Here is an 18,601-nt window from a genome sequence, read left to right as displayed (position 1 = left end):
TCTCTAAAGTAACTACCCGTCACAAGTTGAGTCTTTATTTGGTATTCAAGTATGGAGAGGCTAACCTCCACAAACCGAGAAAGAAAGGTTGCCTTTTTTTTTTTTTTTTTAGATTTTATTTTATTCATTTGAGAGAGAGACAGAAAGACAGAGAGACAAAGAGAGCATAAGCAAGGGGAGAGGCAGAGGGAGGAGAAGCAGACTCCCTGCTGAACTGGGAGCCCCACATGGGGTTAGATCCCAGGACTTGGAGATCATGACCTGAGCCAAAGGGAGATGCTTAACCATTTGAGTCACCCAGGTATCCCAAAAGTTTGCTTTTGTTGACAAGGGAACTCCGTGTCTTTTGAGGGTTCAAATTATTTAAAATCATTATAGTCTTAAATGTGCTCATTCCGGTGTTCAGGCTCTACTTTTCTCTAGAAAGTCCTGCTTTTAAAATAAAGAGGCCAAGGAGTACTTTGAATTCAACATGTGTTGTAATTCTACTAACTGAAAGGTCAACTTTGGTTCTGGTTTTCAGATCATTAGTCTTGTGGTTGCAATAGATAACATATGTTACCTCATTGGTAAAGAAATTCCCTGCCCTCTGACTTGTGTATTTCAAAGCTTGAGTTTGTCATTTTCTTTTGTACACTCCCTAGTTCAGTTAAGACTAGGCCACCAAACTTGTGCTTGTTTTAATTATTTTCTCCATTGTATCCCAATGCAAAAGCCAGTTTGTCTTTCAAAGTGCTGCTTTGAAAAGTGACACGTTAAATAATTTGCTTCATTACTGAAGCTCCATGCCATGAACTAACAGTTTGCTATTATCTATTGGCAACATAGTTATTATGCTTTGTAATCTAACTCAATTAAGTAAATAATCTCAGACTTTTGTTTTGAGGTTAAGTTTCTAAGGAACTATTTCATTTTTTTAAAGATTTTTATTTATTTATTTGACAGAGAGAGATCACAAGTAGGCAGAGAGGCAGGTGGCAGAGAGAGAAGGGCAGGGGGTGGGGAGAAGCAGGCTCCCTGCTGAGCAGAGAGCCTGATGCAGTCCTGGATCCTAGGACCCTGAGATCATGAGCCGAGCAGAAGGCAGAGGCTTAACCCACTGAGCCACCCAGGTGCCTAAAGATTTTATTTATTTGAGAGAGAGAGAGAGAGAGAGAGCGAGCTCAAGCCCACGAGCAGGGGGAGGGGCAGAGGGAGGGGGGAAAAGCAGACTCCCCACCAAGTACAGAGCCTGGGATCTGACTGGAGCTGAAGGCAGAGGTTTAACCAGCTGAACCACCCAGTCACTCCATTTAAGGAAATATTTCTTATGCTAAATACTATATCATTTACAAATTAGGAAAACAGACGCCAGTGTAGAGGTTTTAAACAAAAAGAGTCTAAGTACAAGGAAAGTAGAGGCTTTAACACATGTTGCAAGGTCTAGAACCTGCTTCTTAGGATCTGAAATGGTTGATAAGAGGGTCCCAAAAAGTGTGGGAAGTCTTTTTTTTTTTTTAAGATTTTATTTATTTGCTTAATAGAGACAGCGAGAGAGGGAATACAAGCAGGGAGAGTGGGAGAGGGAGAAGCAGGGTTCCTGCTGAGCAGGGAGCCCAATACGGAGCTCCATCCCAGGATCCCAGGACCATGACCTGAGCAGATGCTTCACAACTGAGCCACCCAGGCACCCCAGTGGGAATTCTTAAACGCCATATTTCATGTTCCAAATTATTTCCTTTAATTATGGGGATCTATCTAGAACTCTGCTAGAAAGGGAATATGAGAAATGCGTTTCAGGTGTTTCTTCTAGCTTTTATGCTGGTATGACGTGCTGTGAATGAGTGGGAGAGCACTAAGTACCCACAAATTGTATGACACTAACCCGTAGGCTGCAAGGCCTGCTAAGAGCCCACAGGGCAGTTAAATTAGTTCATGTTTTTACCACTACCCTTTTCTAGTCCGTATGTGATTCTGACCCCAGACAATTTTTCTTTCTTAGAAGACTATATACATGCAAGCTCTCACTCTATCTCTCTTTTTCTCCCCTTCCTCACCCTTTTTCTTTCCCTTTGCTCTTCTCTCCCTCTGCCCCATCTCTCCTCTATATATCGTTAAAAGATAAATGGAGGTATTTAAAAGTTTTAATAATATCTTTCAAATATTGGGTCAGGTTTCAGCAGGAACAAACAGTAAATATTCCTGGCAATATTGAACAACCCCATGGACATAAGAGGCATCCCCAAAGAGGGTGCAAAGGATACTACCCTCCCAAGATCCAGAGCCACTCCCAAAGACAACCAAAAGTAAGAAAAGAAAGATTTAGACAGTTCTCCTGAGAGCTGGCAACGGTTGGTAGGACCTTTAGCTGAAAGTGTGTGCAATCCACATTTCTGTCCAGACACTTTTTGGGGGCTCCAATCTGACATCTGAGCTGGCTGCGTACACCTGCATGCTCCAGGCAGGCAGAAAACCAAGTCAACCTCTTTGGGAGTGGGGTGGTGGGGCGGAGACAAAACAGACTACAGAAGTCTGTAGTTGATCTTGGAGAGAAATGATCAACAACTAATGGTACTTGAAAGCAAATTCATGAGTCACAATTTGAGGATCTAGTTCTTACAAATTTTTTTTTGGGGGGGGTTTACATATGAATGCTAGGGACAATGTGAAATTGTACCTTTCTCTCTTGACTTGGGAGAGCTGAATTTGATAAGAATTCTCACCCTTTGCCAGCTTCTGCCATTTTCCCCAGGTTTCTGTCTGTGGGCTCTAGAGTGAGCAAGGTGTCCTGGCGATCTCATCCTGGTCACCAGAAACTGTAGAAGAGGAAAAACAATTTTTCTTTCTTTCTTTCTTTCCTTTATAGTGAGACCTCCTTTCCTCTAGGGCGTCTCTTTCCTGTGGCCACTGTAACTCAAAATTATCTTCGGCAAGTTTGTCCTGCTTGTTCAGCCTTAACACTAAATTTTATTTACCTGAGGCTTCACAACAGACCCAGTGCAGCTTAAGTCACACACAGGTCAATCCGGACCTAGTCCAGTTTCTATGCCATCCCGAGCCCGACCCTGCGCCCGGTACAGTTTTTATGTTGTACCCGGTCTGACCCGGTGCCCGGTCCAGTTTCCAAGTCGGACCCTGGACCCAGTCGGATTTTTAAGCCGTACCCAATTGGACCGGCCAATTTCCAGATTCAGCCCGGAGGAAGACATGCACAAAGAGCCTGAAAGCTCATCACGGAAAAGCTTGCGGATTGTGCAAGGACTTCCCACCACCTTCCGAGCCGCGAGAAGGCCGTGAGCGCCGCGGTTCTGCAGGTACCTGCGCGCGTCTGGTTGCTTGTTGGCCCTGGGGGCCGGCGCGGTGAGGGCCATCCGCCTAGGTCCCCTCCTCTCAGCGTGACTCACGGAGCTGTGAAATGATAAACTGAGGCGTATTAAAATTTTAGAGTTTATATGAGCAAAATCCGTTTGAATCGGACGGTCTCTAATCTAAGAGAAAGGTGCTCTATGGAGTCATGCAAAAAAGACCTTTATGGGCCAAACAGAGACGGGGAAAGGAAGTTAAACTAAGCAAAAGAGCAAGCTGGTTATTGAAGTTACTTCCCCTTCGGGAATGGCGGCGTCTCTCAGGCAGATGGACCCTTAGCAAATACTGATCACGTAATTCCTGATTGACCGGCTTAGATTCCATTTCTGGGAAAGCGGAAACTGTGTAAGTCTGTTTGGTGACATGGGGCTTAGCATATGGCCCATTTAGGGACTGTTGTCTTGTTTTTAACACTGTCAGTGGGTATTCAAGCCTTTTTAACTAGTTGTAGCTACAAGTTTTCTGTATTATCTGGGTCTGGGATCTATAATCAAAAGTATCTCATTTATTTTCATACCAGTGAATTAAAATGTGTATTAATATTCCTGCTCGTAGAAATTGTTATGAATAAGTTCCAATCAATTACATTTTGTCAATAAATATCTAGTCTGGATCTATTATCTGGTTCCCCCACCTCCCCCCACCCCCAGTCCATCATCTGGTTCTAAGCCCAGTGCTCCTTTCATACCTGGGCAGTGACAGTCATGGCAACGGGTATCAGCTATCTCCAGATTTAAGCATATTCTAAGAGCTTACATGCTTACATAAGGGAAGTAAAATCTACTGCTGGTTTTTTTCCTACCACTGTTTTTATATCTTTCATTCCTTCCTTCTATAATATACTTTGTGCCAGTTTGCCTGATCCTGTGGAATATAAGATAAAGAGGAAATAACCCCTGACCTCAGAAGTGCTTATATGCAGTTGTGTGACATGAATAAGTCAATGACTATCTTAAAATAAAATAAAATGTGAGGACAGGATCATGTACAGAGTGAAGGGAGGAAAGATTCCTGACTCAGACAATGTTGTCTGTGGAAGATGTTAGAGATGACCTTTCAGGAACTTGTATAGGAGGTGAATCTTCAAATAAAAATGGATTAGGCCAAGTGAAGAGAGAGGGTTGTGGTGAGTGCAGTGCTCAGTGCACTATTTGAAGAGAAACTACAAAATGTGGAATATAGCTGACAGCTCCAGCTGACAACTACAGGTCCTTGTGGATCTACTACCAAATTCCTACCCAAGTCACAGTTCCCTGTGGGCTGTTTTAGCCAGTGGTTGAGCACAGCAGGTTCTTAGTATTGTCCCTTTTCTGCCAGATGTGGAATTCCTGAAATGAGCAAGATATGCACAAGGACTCTACATTGATTTGGCTGAGACATTCTTACAACTTTGCCTTAGTCTAAATTAATTCCTGCCCAATCCTTCCTTTTTCTCCCTCCTTTCACAAGTACCCTATTTATGAGGTGGTCTGGAGGCTCTTCCCTCTCCTCATTTTCTTCTAGTTTATTCTTTATAGGCTTTCCCACCAAAACTATCCAGCTTTTTTATTCCTGTCTTGGTGTTGGCTTGCACACAACCCAAAATGACACAGCTGATTCTGAGAACATTGGGGAAAGGGGTGTTAAGAATGGCGGAGTTATATTAAAAAAAAAAAAAAAAGAATGGCGGAGTTATGTATGATGCAGTTGGCTATAACCCAGATGAATGTGGGATATGGATAAACTCTGCCACAGGTGGCAGCCCAATTGCTAAAGGTTTCACCTGGTAACCTGTGAAAACATCTTTGTTGGAGGGCACCTCTGTGATTAGAATCATGTGGGGGATCATGCCTACCACAAAAATGAATGCCTAATAGAGGGAAATTGAAAAAAAAAAATGAGACAGTAGCGAATAAAGACTATGTATGAAATCCAGATGATCTTTTTTTTTTGTAGCTATTATATTAATGTCTATCTGTCTCTCAGGTATCAGCTATTGTTATTCAGATGTGAGTATAGAGTACACAGAATTTATTTTGTTCAGTCAATAAAAAATATCCTTGAGCATAGATAATTTGTATTGGAAGAATAAGAGTCAGAATACTTAATTGCCTCATGAAAACCCTTTATGGAATTTTGTTACACTCTTTATTTTCCTTCTTAGTTGTGGACTAATCTGTATGGATGGTATGTATGTCTCTGTGTATGTACGTGTATGTATGTACATGAACATACATTCTCACATGCATACACATATATGTAATTTTTTTCTTGAAATAACTTAGAATAAGCTCCCAAAATCCTATGTAAATGTTTGGTTACAAATCCAGCATTCTGTATTATGCATTATAAGAAATGTTTGCTAGATCCATAAACAAAATCAACTTAAACTACCCATGCCCAATGTAGTTCCTTTTTAGAACTTTCATCAGAGCATCCAGAGCACATGAGTCTTTCCACCTCAAGCTTAAAACCTCAGTTGTTTCTCCACTTCTCTCTTTGATTGATAGAGCAACCAAATTCTGTTGTTTTTCTCTGTGAAGTTTTTTGGCTCTGCCTTCAACTTTGTGGTTCCTCAAGTGTCAAGATTACCTAGAATGTATTAAAAGTTCGGTGTAGCATGACCTTAACTTTCTTGTAAGAATTTGTTTGGGCAAATGTCTCAACTTCTATGATAATGATATATATTTAATGTTAGCTGTATTATCAGTTGTCTTCTGTGCAACAAACTAAGATTTAATGAATTACCAATTGCAGTTGGACAATTTGGGTTCAGCTTAAGTGAGGGCTGTTTTGTTCTTGATGTTCTAAGTTGGTAGGTTGGATGGGATTGCCAGCTCACAACTGGCATGAGTAGGGCCTCTCTATACACCTCTAGCTGACTAACCTAGACTTGTTCACATAATGTCATAAGGCTCCAACTCAACGTGTGTAAGTTTTCTTGCTATATAGGCTCAGAACTAACCCATAGTCTCCTATATCACATTTTGTTTGCAAGAATCAAGCAGTGCAAAAGGCAGGATTCCCTTCTTTCTTGTAGCTGAATAACATTCCACTCACTGTATGTATATACTACATCTTTCCATATAGCCATTTGTCTGTTGATGGACACTTAGTTGTTTCCCTATCTTGACTCTTATGAATATTAGCAATGAATGCGGGAGTACAGAGATCTCTTTGAGATTCCATTTTCATTTCCTTTTGGTAAATACCTAAAAGTGGGATTGCTGGATCATATGGTTGTTCTATTTTTAATTTTTTGAGGAAACTCCCTACTGTTTCTCATAGTGGCTGCACCGATTTACATTTCCAACAGTGCATGGAGTTCCCTTTTCTCCACATACTTGCCAGCACTTGTTATCTATTATCTTTTTGATAATAACCATTTCAACAGGTGTGAAGTAATATTATGTGTTTTACTTCCTTTTTGTGGTTCTGATATTCATTTGTCTGATAGTTAGTCATGTTGAACCCCTTTTCACGTCTCAATTGGCTGTTTAGGTCTTCTTTGGAAAAATGTCTATTCAGCTCTTCCACCATTTAAAATTTTTTGTTGTTGTTGTTGTTATTGAGTTGTATGAGTTCTTTATATATTTTGGAAATTAACCCCTTATGTGATATATGATTTGTAAATGTTTTCCTCTATTCAGTAATTACCTTTTCATTTTGTTGATTGTTTTGATGGTTCAAATCATGTGGGGATTAGCAGAAGTGAAGTATGTCCAAATAAGTCAGAGATAGCACTGTTGAGGAATTGACACCTCAACTGAGACTTGAAGGAGTAGAAGATGCCACTGAAAATGGGAGAGGGTGTTAACATAATAATGAACATTAATAAATAATGAGAAGACTTTTTTTTTTAAATGAGGCACTACATCTTTATATTTGTATTCTAATGTTTAACCAATAATTATTTATGATACTTTTCATGTAATTTAACATTTAAGTTAAATCTGGTAAAGTAATATAAAGAAGTTTGTTTTGAAAAAGCAACGTCTTGTATCCCTGAGGTAGACAGGGATAAAGAACAAAATTGCACAGGGGTGCTTGGGTGGCTCAGTTGATAGAGTGTCTGACTCTTGGTCTCTGCTCAGGTCTTGATCTCAGGATTGTGAGTTCAGGCCTCACATTAGGCTTCACACTGGGCATGCAGCCTACTTTAAAAAAGTAAACAAAAAGAAAAAAGAAAAAGAGAACAAAATCATATAGAGAATCTTTATGTAACAAATGCAAGGGTATGGTAATGATTTCAGTTGCTTTGAGATAAAAAGAGAGAAATACAGGAAAGTTATACGAATTTTTTGACCTTACCTGTAAAATATTGAAGATGTATTATCTACTTGAGATGAGGGAAGAGTGGTAAGAGTGAGGTTTTGTGTGAGATTAACAGCCCGTGACTATACCATATTTGATGATCAAGTTGGCACTCAACAAGATAAGAAAAATAGTTGATAGAGCAGACTACAGAAATCACTGCCTCGGGAGTCAGGGAACCTGTATTTTAATTTATACAGTAACACTTTACCTGTCAAAGTTAGATATAAAATTTATTTTATTTATAAAATGTGTGAATTAGACTAGAGTAAAATATCACCAATGCAATAAAACATAGTTGGATATTTGAGGTATCTAATGTGTTGTTTCTTAAAGTGTGATGTACCAAAATTCTTTATCATGTTAGTGGGACCACAACAGCCCTAATGAACTTTTGCACATGCTTGATAACACCTGGTGGAGTGAACTTTGGGTTTGATTTCCGTGAATTTCTCAAAAATACTTCCAACAATGGGAATGTGTGTAGTTACTAATAGACTGTTCTCTTTGGAATTTATTTAGAGGAATCATTTTGGTAGTCAAGATGATTATGTGGGGCATCTGAGTGGCTCAGTGGGTTAAAGCCTCTGCCTTCCGCTCAGGTCATGATCCTGGGGTCCTGGGATCGAGCCCCGAGTCGGGCTGTCTGCACGGCAGGGAGCCTGCTTCCCCTTCTCTCTGCCTGCCTCTCTGCCTTCTGTGATCTCTTTCTCTCTCTCTGTCAAATAAATAAATAAATAAAATCTTTAAAAAAATGTGATGACTGCAAAGTTCTTCAAATTATTTTTGATGTAGTTAAAGTATAATTTAATAGCTAATGTAGCTACTCTGGGCTCAGCGAGGTGGAGCATAACTATTACTCAAGTGTGGGCTGCACATAGGGACTTCATTTTAAAAGGTATAGTATGCAAAGGGGAGAAAAGAGTAACTTTGCAGTGGAGAGACGTGAAAAACACTATTTGTGAAAACAGTTATATGAAAATACCATATGAAGAAAATAGTTTCTTATCTCTGGGTTGTTTCCCTTCTCCCCTCAAAAAAAAAAAAAAAAAAAAAAAAAAAGCAAAACTCCAGTTCTAATCATGCAAAAACATCAAAGAAATCCCAACACAGGGATATTCTACTGACCAGGAGTCTCCAAAACTGTTGAGGTCATTCACCACAAATTCTGATACTGTCGCAGCCAAAAGAGCCTGAAGACATGATGAGTAAACATGGTATCTTGAATAGGATTCAGGTACGGAGAGAAACATAAAAACTAAAGAAATATGAATATAGTCTTGGCTAGAGTTAATTATAATGTATCAATGTCAAGTCATTAATTGTAACAAGTGGACCATACTATTATGAGAGGTTAACAGTAGGTAATACAGTCATTCTCTGTGCTATCTTCACAACTTTTCTGTGAATCTGAAACTATTCTAAATAATGCTTATTTTAAAAACAATATTTATTAAGCTAATTAAATATATGTTTCTATAGCTGTAGCAGAAATAGAACCATGATCTGGCTAGGATATAAAATAGAATAAATGCATTGTGATTAATTTGTTAATTTTAAACGAAGGCTAGTTATAAAGCTATAGAATGCAAAGACCTTTATATCCATCAGATTTTCCCAAAGAATTGAAAAACATCACATTCCATAGATAAGAATTAGAAAAGGCTGTCTTTATTGACTTCATACATATTTATAACCTAATTCAGACACATCCTAGGCATCAGCATTTATAACATTATGTAAAATATATTCATATAAGAAGTTCTATTTTATTTATTACATTTCAAAATAAGATCTAAATTGGTGATAAAAACATATTTAGCCTCCAGCACCTGGGTGGCTCAGTCGCTAAGCATCTGCCTTTGCTCAGGTCATGATCCCATGGTCCTGGGATGGAGTTCCACATTGGGCTCCCTGCTCAGCCAAGAGTCTACTTTTCCCTCTGCGTCCCCCCAACCCCCGCCCATGCTTTCTTGCACTTGCTCTCTCTCTCTTGCAAAAACAAATAAATGAAATCTTTGAAAACACATATTTAGCTTTTGGCTAAACAAGGAAACTTAAAAAGTATATTTCAATTCATTATGTCTTTTTTAAATTTATAATAGCGGTAACATCAAAACTCTTTAGCAATATTTAGGCTTCACCTTTTCTAAGATTTCACTGGAAGATTAATTCTTGAGTTTTTAAGTGAAAAAAAAAAGTGAGAAAATCAGATTAGAAAATAGGAACCATTGAAATATCCAGCTCTTACTTTTGGTCTATGAACTATTTGTAAAGACAGAGATATCCAAACTCCAGTTGGAAACCTCCATGAAAAGAGGTAAAGTCAGTTTGTGCCTATATATTTTCTCTGAAAGAAAGCATATTCTGGAGATATTTAAACATTTCTTTAAGGGCACAATTTCTTGGACCTTTTATTACTGTGAATAAATGATATTGGGTTGGGTTATCCAGCTGCATCCAATTCAGTTTTGTGCTGACACTTCTATACTAAGCTCAGCTAATGAGCCATGCCCTGTAGTATGTAATCAACACATAGTTCAATGTTAATAAAAAATGGTTAGGGAAAAAAACATCCTTTCATGCCATTAAAATAGTCATCACTTCACTAAGGGACTGTTAATGTCTGCCTACCCCTAATTTTGAAAGCTTTCTCAAATGATGAATATGACAAATATTATCAACTCTTAGAAAACTTTATGACTATCTTCTTACAAGTTATAGTACATTTAAATCTATGTAGATTCTTTGTAATAACTATTCCAAGCTTTTATTTATTTATTTATTTATTTATTTATTTATTTTAAAGATTTTTATTTATTTATTTGAGAGAGATATAGTGAGAGAGAGCATGAGCAAGGAGAAGGTCAGAGGGAGAAGCAGACTCCCCATGGAGCTGGGAGCCCGATGTGGGACTCGATCCCAGGACTCCAGGATCATGACCTGAGCCGAAGGCAGTCGTCCAATCAACTGAGCCACCCAGGCGTCCCTATTCCAAGCTTTTAATACCATTTATAACAAAATGACAAAATCATCCAGTAGAGGATAATTTGTTCTAATAAAATAAACTATGGCCATTAAAATTTTAAGTATGAGTGACAGGCAGTGCAATTTTCCATGCATGACAAGTGATTATTGATATTAATCTGTGATGTAAATACCCTTCATACTATGTAACCTTATTTTCAACATAACAAATAACTACTTAGTATTAGTATCAGTCAAAATTGTCTTGTTTATCTATAATAACATAAAACTTTAAAATTTCAACGGCTAAAAAAAAAAAATCAAAGATCCATTTCTTACAATGCAAATTCTATCTTGGGTCAGCTGAGTGCTTTGGTCCATGTCATCTTCATTCTCAGCCTCAGCTTTTTAGAATCTTCACTCTCTGGAATATTGTTGTTTGGCACCTCAGAGAGAAAGAAACAATGGAATGCCCCAGCCAACAACTTAACGCTTCAGCCCAGAATGACTCATATCCCTTCCACTAACAGCACAGGAGCCAGACAAGTTACATGGCCCCACCTAAATGCAGGGGAGAATATATTGCATTCCTCAAGATCACTCCTAGCTTTGGTGATTCCATAGAAGGATGCACAGAACTCAATGTATAGTTATACTTCATGACTAACATTTATTATAGAGAACGGAAACAAAAGAAAACCAAAAAACAAAGAAGAAAAGTGCATGAGGTGAAGCCCAGAGGAAACAAGGGACAAGTTCTAAGGGTCCTTGCCTAATGGATTCACATGAGGCATGCTTAATTCTTTAATAATGAGTTGTGACAACACAGGTGAAGTGTTGTCTACCTGGGAAGTTAGACACTCAGGCTCAGAGTTTTCACTGGGGTTGATCCCCATGAGTGCTCTCTGCCTATAAGGTGTCAAATTTCCAGACTCATAAAAGAAAAGTAGATGTTCAGCAGAAATGGTATTGTTTACTTAAAAGTCCAGGCACAACAAATTATCCTTATCAGTTAACTGTTGATTAGGAACACCCTGAAAGCCAAATTCCCAGATGCCAGCCAAGGTTCAACCTTGCAAGCAAGCCATTCTGTGGATAGTGGTCTGAGGCTGGCTATGTAAATTCTTTTCTGTACAGGTGGTGAGAGAGTTTAATCTCCACTGTACTTGGAATAATGAGAGAACTGAATTCAGATAAGCATTAAAAAATCTCTTCTTCACTGTTACTAATTATAACACAAGGGAGAGTTCAAATATGACTATGTGAACTTTTAGTATTAAGATATCTCTGAATACTGTTTTAGCAAAACATAGTAGTATTTCCAAGAAAAAGTTAAAATATTTGACAGAAAAGCCTTTTAAAGAAAAAGATTTAGCTCTATTACCCAAAGTATAAGTTCACAAAAGAAACTTACTTTAATGTTTCGTGCAGTACAACTAAACAAGGGGAAGAAGAAGGTAGAAAAAAATCTCATGTGTTAAAAAATCTGTATTGATATTTGTGTTTACACTTGTATATACATCTGAATACACGTATAAAATTACCTGTACATATAATATTTTATGAAGGACACATATGAGAGTAGAAACATTTAATCTTATCAAGGAGAGAAAGAATTGGGGTTATGTAATGATAAATTACTTGTCAATATATGGTTTAGTGATTTTTTTTATCCTCTTGATGTATTACCATTTTTTTTAAAGATTTGATTTATTTACTTGACAGCAAGACATTGAGAGAGGGAACACAAGCAGTGGGAATAGGAGAGGGAGAAACAGGCTTCCCACTGAGCTGGGAGCCTGATGAGGGGCTCCATTCCAAGACCCTGGGTTCATGACCTGAGCCAAAGGTAGATGCTTAATCACTGAGCCACACAGGCACCCCACTGACATACTAGTTTCAAAAATAAAATTAGTTTTCTTTTTAAAATCTTATTTGGAAGGATAAATGTGTGAAAGTGTCTTCTCTATTTAAAAAAAAGCTTTTAAAATAATAGGTGATATTGCTTTAATAATAGATGGATAAAAAGAACTGATCAGCAAACCAAAAAACAATCAATATCAAATATATCACTCAGAGGGAAAGATACAAGATATACTATATATGTGATATATGCATTTAAATTGTGGGGTATGACATGTAATAAATGGAACTTTCCATATGCTTAGAATGGTTAGAAGAATATCTTTCTGTATCAGCTTGTTATTTTTCAAAAATTTCATGGGCCTCAAAGAGTGCTTCCTTGCACTCTGACAAAGATTTATGGCCCTAGATCAATATTAGAGAAGACATGTACTTTTCTTCTCATCTCCGTTTTCAAGCATTCTTCTTGCCCAAGCAGAAGCATCTCAGCATGTATGTTGCTCTGCAGATAGACTCTTAAGGACTGGTGTGCCCAAACATTTCACTGACTTTGTACATGTGTGTGTAAATCTCGGAGGTGAAAATCATGCCGAGTAACACGAGCTGATAATCAGTATTAAAATATCATACTCCCATCCTGTAAAATAAGCAGACGTTTTAAAAAAAATAACACTTTTTAATGCTAGCAGGTTGCATTGAAACGGAAACACCCAAACACATAATTAGTGAGGATAAATCAGTTAATATTTCTAGAGATTAATTTGGTAGTCTGCATTTGAAAACATTCATCTCAGGATTAATAGTAAAAATAAGAAACATATAAATTAGGAAAAATATTGATTTTCAAGTACTTATGGGGATTTTTTTTTTTGTAAACAATCTAACAAAAAATAGGAGAATGGAGGGGTGCCTGGGTGGTTCAGTCATAAAGCTTCTCCCTTTCGCTCAGGTCACGATCCCAGGGACCTGCGATTGAGCGCCATATCAGACTCCCTGCTTGGTGGAGAGCCTGCTTCTCCTTCTCACTCTATCTGCCACTCTTCCTACTTGTGCTCTCTATCTTTCTGTCAAATAAATAAATAAATAAAATCTTCTAAAAAAATAAGAAAATAGGAGAATGGATAAGCAAATGAATGAAGGTATCACCATATATATGATGTATATTATGTAGCAAATGAAAATTGTGTTCTCTAGGCTCCATACTGAAATAGCAAATTGACTAATATTATGCTAATTTTAAAAAGCAAATACTAATTTTATATACAATGTGTTCTCATTTAATTGCAAAAGATAAGTATTTGCAAAAGATAAGTATATTGATATTTGTATAATAAATATTGGAAAAATAGTTATCATATGGAAAGTGGTTTCTTTTAGGCTTTGGGATTATGAGTATTTTTTTTTCCCAGGTACCTTCCTATATTTTTAAGACTGTTAGCAGTGATGGCATATTGCTTTCTAAATAGCAAAGGAGAAAAGGATAATATTTTAAGAAGTATGGAAAATTCAATAAAGTAATTAAAGATGAAAGGAAAATTATGACAGCACAAAATGATACCTTTTACAATTGTAAAGAATAAAGTATAGCAATAAAGTTGAGGATAATGATGTTTAGAGAAAATATTTAAGAAAATGTGTGCTTCATTGGCAGTATCATTTTTATATGCCACAGTGTAAACGCAACTTTTATGTAGTCTTTCTTCTAGTTTTTCTCATGTTCATTCATTTAGACCTATCTGGTGACTTTGAAATATAAATGAAGGGCACCTGAGTGCTCAGTTGGCTAAGTGTCTGACTCTTGATTTTTGCCCAGGTCATAAGGATCCTGGGATAAAGTCCCCCATTGGGCTCCATCTCAGTGGGGAGTCTGAGGATTCTCTCCCTCTGCACCCCTCTCCTCCCCAGCTCACACTAGTGTGCACAGGCACTCTCTCTCTCTAAAATACATAAATAAATCTTAAATATATATATATATATATATATATATATATATATATATATATATATATAAATGAACGTTGACATTATTTTCAATTTACACTTTGACACTAAAATGGCCTCAAATAGTTAAGGAACTAAAATTTTTAAAAATATAATCTTGCAGAAAGTATGCAGGTTTGATTATTCTACATACCAAAATCTAACCCCATGCAAATTAGGGCTGCTGAATTACACTAGCACAACTTCCTTTTGACAAAGGCTGGAAATATTTTAGAACTTAGTAGGATATTTACTGGATTCTACTTTAGAATTATTATAGGAGGATAGGATGCAAACATGAAACTTCTCCCTCTTATATTTATCATTGGTACCTTTTACTTTGTCTTGAGGGTTAAAATTTTTCCTTATAAAACCTGAGGTCACTCCAAAATCTCAGCACTCATTAGTCAGTGATGGATAAAAAATGACTACATTAAGGTAAATTATATTTAACATAAAACATTTGCCTTACTCTAAGATGTCTTAACATATTCAGAAATGCCAAACTTCTTGTCGCCCTACCCTATCCACTTGAATGTGTTCTGTGTTTCATACTGTGGAGTGGGAGAGACAGAGACAGAATCCGTGTCATTTCTTAATGTGTAAGATAGGGCAAGCATCAGCTGTAGCAATTTAGAGAAGAGTAAAAACATGTTACTTTGTGTTTGATAACAGGGATATTCAGATTGACGGAAAGCTTTGTAAATACCGTGTTTAGGCTCTTCCATTAAGAAAAGAAAATGATGACACTGAACTCTGAACCTGGACCTGACATCTTCATCACTGATTTACAGTAACATCTTTGGAGGGGAAGGTCACCATGCTGAATAAGCAGCTAATGTGGCTCGGGGAGAAGGTCATTTGTGTATGCTGTAAATTCTCATCATTTTAGAAGCATTGAGAATTTGGAAACCAGAACTTGACATTTTCAGAGAATTATTACAGGGATAAAGAGTTCAAAGTGTTTATTCTTGATACTTGAAACATAAAGTGCCTCTTGCTCTGAAGTTTTTAAATAAGATCGCAGTGCTAAAGTTTAATCAGCATTCAGTGAACCTACTCATGTGGAGGCTGAGACTAGATACCTGAGTATTAAGATTCCCCACATTATGCCTTTAAGAACAAAGGGAAATGAAAGTAGAATGTTAGAACCAGAAAGAACTTAAGTGTTTTCTTCTAAAGGTTTTCTCTTCAGCCTGGCAAACAGAAAGGGTGTTCCTTGTTCCATTCCAGTGTCTTCATTTTAATGGTGATAGACTTCTAACTTCTCAGGAGACTCTCAGTCAAAAGTTCTGTACACACACACACACACATATCAAATTAAAGTTAAAACTAGATTTTCTTTCCAAATGAAAAGGCAAAGATAATAAAGGAAAAAGGAATGTAGAAGTGATGGGAAGCATTATTCCTTTCCACTTTTCTGTGTTTGTCTTGATCGGTCTTTCAAGATGGAATTTTTTTTAAAATATTTTATTTATTTATTTGACAGACAGAGATCACAAGTAGGCAGAGAGGCAGGCAGAGAGAGAGAGAGGGGGAAGCAGGCTCCCTGCTGAGCAGGGAGCCTGACACGGGGCTCGATCCCAGGACCCGGAGATCACGACCCGAGCTAAAGGCAGTGGCTTAACCCACTGAGCCACCCAGGTGCCCCCCAAGATGGAATTATTAATAACATTTTATAATGATCTTTCTATTATTCCTCTTAATAATAAGTTTTTCCTAGGGTAAATTTTATAGTTTCTGGTTGACTATAGTCCATGATATACCCCTATTGTTAGACATTTCAATATCCTGTTTCTTTCATATAACAATGAATCCTCTGGATTATATTCTTGGTTGTACCATATCAACTCATACAGATGAATAAACATCATTGTTTATTGTTTGTCATTGGGCACACTTTTCATGTATTTTTAAGAAAAATTGCTGGAAGTAGAAAGACTCAAAAGGTGTAAATGTTTAAAATTTTTATAGGTGTTGCCAAATTGCATTCCAAATTGTACCAATCATATTCATTCTAACAGTGCGTGGTAGATACCCACCCCCATTTAACTACAAAATATTTTTAGAAAATATTCTATTTCCTATTTTGACCTTTTAGCTCTTTTAATCATTTAGTATTTTGCCAGTTTTATTCAAAATAAAATAAAACCTCATCTTTTTTCTTATATGTTTACTTTTATATATTCACTTGTTTATTTTACTTTTAATCATTGACTGTGTAGAATTCATTTTCATATGAAGTGTGAGTCAGGAGTCCAGTTCTGTTTTTGTATGTTATGTTGTCTCAGTTATCATTGACTAAATAATGTATTTTCTCCAAAATTTGGTATGCCACATTATAATATGCTAAATTGCCCTATGTATTTGGATTCATTTCTGGTCTATCCTGGCTCTAAGATTTGCATACTTTTACATCAGTTCACGCTTAAAATTCTGTTAGCTTCATTATGTAGTTTTTCTCTACCCTAAATGATTTTCCAGTGCCACCTAATTAAATTTACTTTTGAGAATTTCCCAACTATTGGTTGCATGGTTATGCCTATATGAATGTTGGAATCATTTGTAGTTAAAAATCTGTGCATATTATTTGGGGGACAAAATTTATGTATAAACTGATATATCGGGGCAACTGGGTGGGTCATTTGGTTAAGCATCGCACACTTGATTTTGGCTCAGGTCATGATCTTAGGGTTGTGGGATTGAGCCCCACACTGGGTTCCACACTCAGCATGGAATCTGTTTGAGATTCTTTCCATCTCCCTCTGCCCCTCCCCAAGCTTGCACACTCACTGCCCCCCCAAATTAAAAAAAATAATCTTTAAACTCATATATCAAAATTTTTTCCATTAGCAGGAATTGATTGAATGTCTAATATAAAACATTATAGGGTCCGCCATGTTCTTCTCCGCGGCGCTCCGGGCCAAGGCGGCCGGTCTCACGGCCCAGTGGGGGAGACATTATAAGGAATTTACATAAGACAGCAGTACAAAATGGAGCTGGAGGAGCCTTATTTGTGCACAGAGATACTCCTGAGAATAACCCAGATACTCCATTTGATTTCACGCCAGAAAACTATAAGAGGATAGAGGCAATTGTAAAAAACTATCCAGAAGGACATAAAGCAGCAGCTGTGCTCCCAGTCCTGGATTTAGCCCAAAGACAGAATGGATGGCTGCCCATCTCAGCTATGAACAAGGTTGCAGAAGTTTTACAAGTACCTCCAATGAGAGTATATGAAGTAGCAACTTTTTATACAATGTATAATCGAAAGCCAGTTGGAAAGTATCACATTCAGGTCTGCACTACTACACCTTGCATGCTTCGAAACTCTGACAGCATACTGGAGGCCATTCAGAAAAAACTTGGAATAAAAGTTGGGGAGACTACACCTGATAAACTTTTTACTCTTATAGAGGTGGAATGTTTAGGGGCCTGTGTAAATGCACCAATGGTTCAAATAAATGACAACTACTATGAGGATCTGACACCTAAGGATATCGAAGAAATTATTGATGAGCTTAAAGCTGGCAAAGTTCCAAAACCTGGGCCAAGGAGTGGACGCTTCTCTTGTGAGCCAGCTGGAGGTCTTACCTCTTTGACTGAACCACCCAAAGGACCTGGCTTTGGTGTGCAAGCAGGACTTTAATTTATATTCAGCTGTAAATATTGTCACTGGAGAAATAAAAAGGAATCTCCTATCTACATAAAAAAAAACATTATAAATGAAATAAGGAGTTTAGTAACTCATATGACAAGACATCCAAAGACACAGTGATGTGCATTAGCTAAGCCAGTACTTCAAGGATGGCTTCTCTGTTTCACTGTTTTGACCTTTGCCATCAGGCTTGAACCTAATGGTCACATGGCAGCTATGTCATCTTTAAGCACACCCCAAAGTCCAAGGTCAAAAGAAAAATATGTTTCTTCTTTGTGTTCAGGGTCAAGAACATTTTTCTAAGAGGTCTTTGCAGAACTCATCTTATTTGTGAGAATTCCATTGATTATAGAACTAATCACTGGCAAGTCAATTAATAAAAATTCACTTCTCAGGATGAGGAAGATTTCAGCTTTCACTGAAGCACAGGGCATCTCAATATCTGATGAAAGAAGGGTTTTTGCTTCTGATTTGGAGACATTATTTTTTTGAGTA

The 18,601-nt window shown here is 37.4% G+C and overlaps 1 protein-coding gene across 1 annotated transcript; it reads left to right on the top strand.

Annotated features, from left to right (window-relative positions):
* The first annotated feature begins 17,346 nt into the window (after positions 1–17,346).
* Positions 17,347–18,165, top strand: LOC125107912 (NADH dehydrogenase [ubiquinone] flavoprotein 2, mitochondrial-like). The gene is given in 2 exon segments (XM_047743400.1): positions 17,347–17,409; positions 17,411–18,165. Coding segments are annotated over 2 exon segments (750 nt in total). The 3' UTR covers positions 18,098–18,165.
* Positions 18,166–18,601: the final 436 nt, after the last annotated feature.

Source organism: Lutra lutra, chromosome 8 (genome assembly GCF_902655055.1).
Source record: "Lutra lutra chromosome 8, mLutLut1.2, whole genome shotgun sequence".
NCBI classification, from domain to species: Eukaryota; Metazoa; Chordata; class Mammalia; order Carnivora; family Mustelidae; genus Lutra; species Lutra lutra.
The sequence above is the reverse complement of the archived record's forward strand: the minus strand, read 5'-3'. Positions and strand labels throughout refer to the sequence as shown.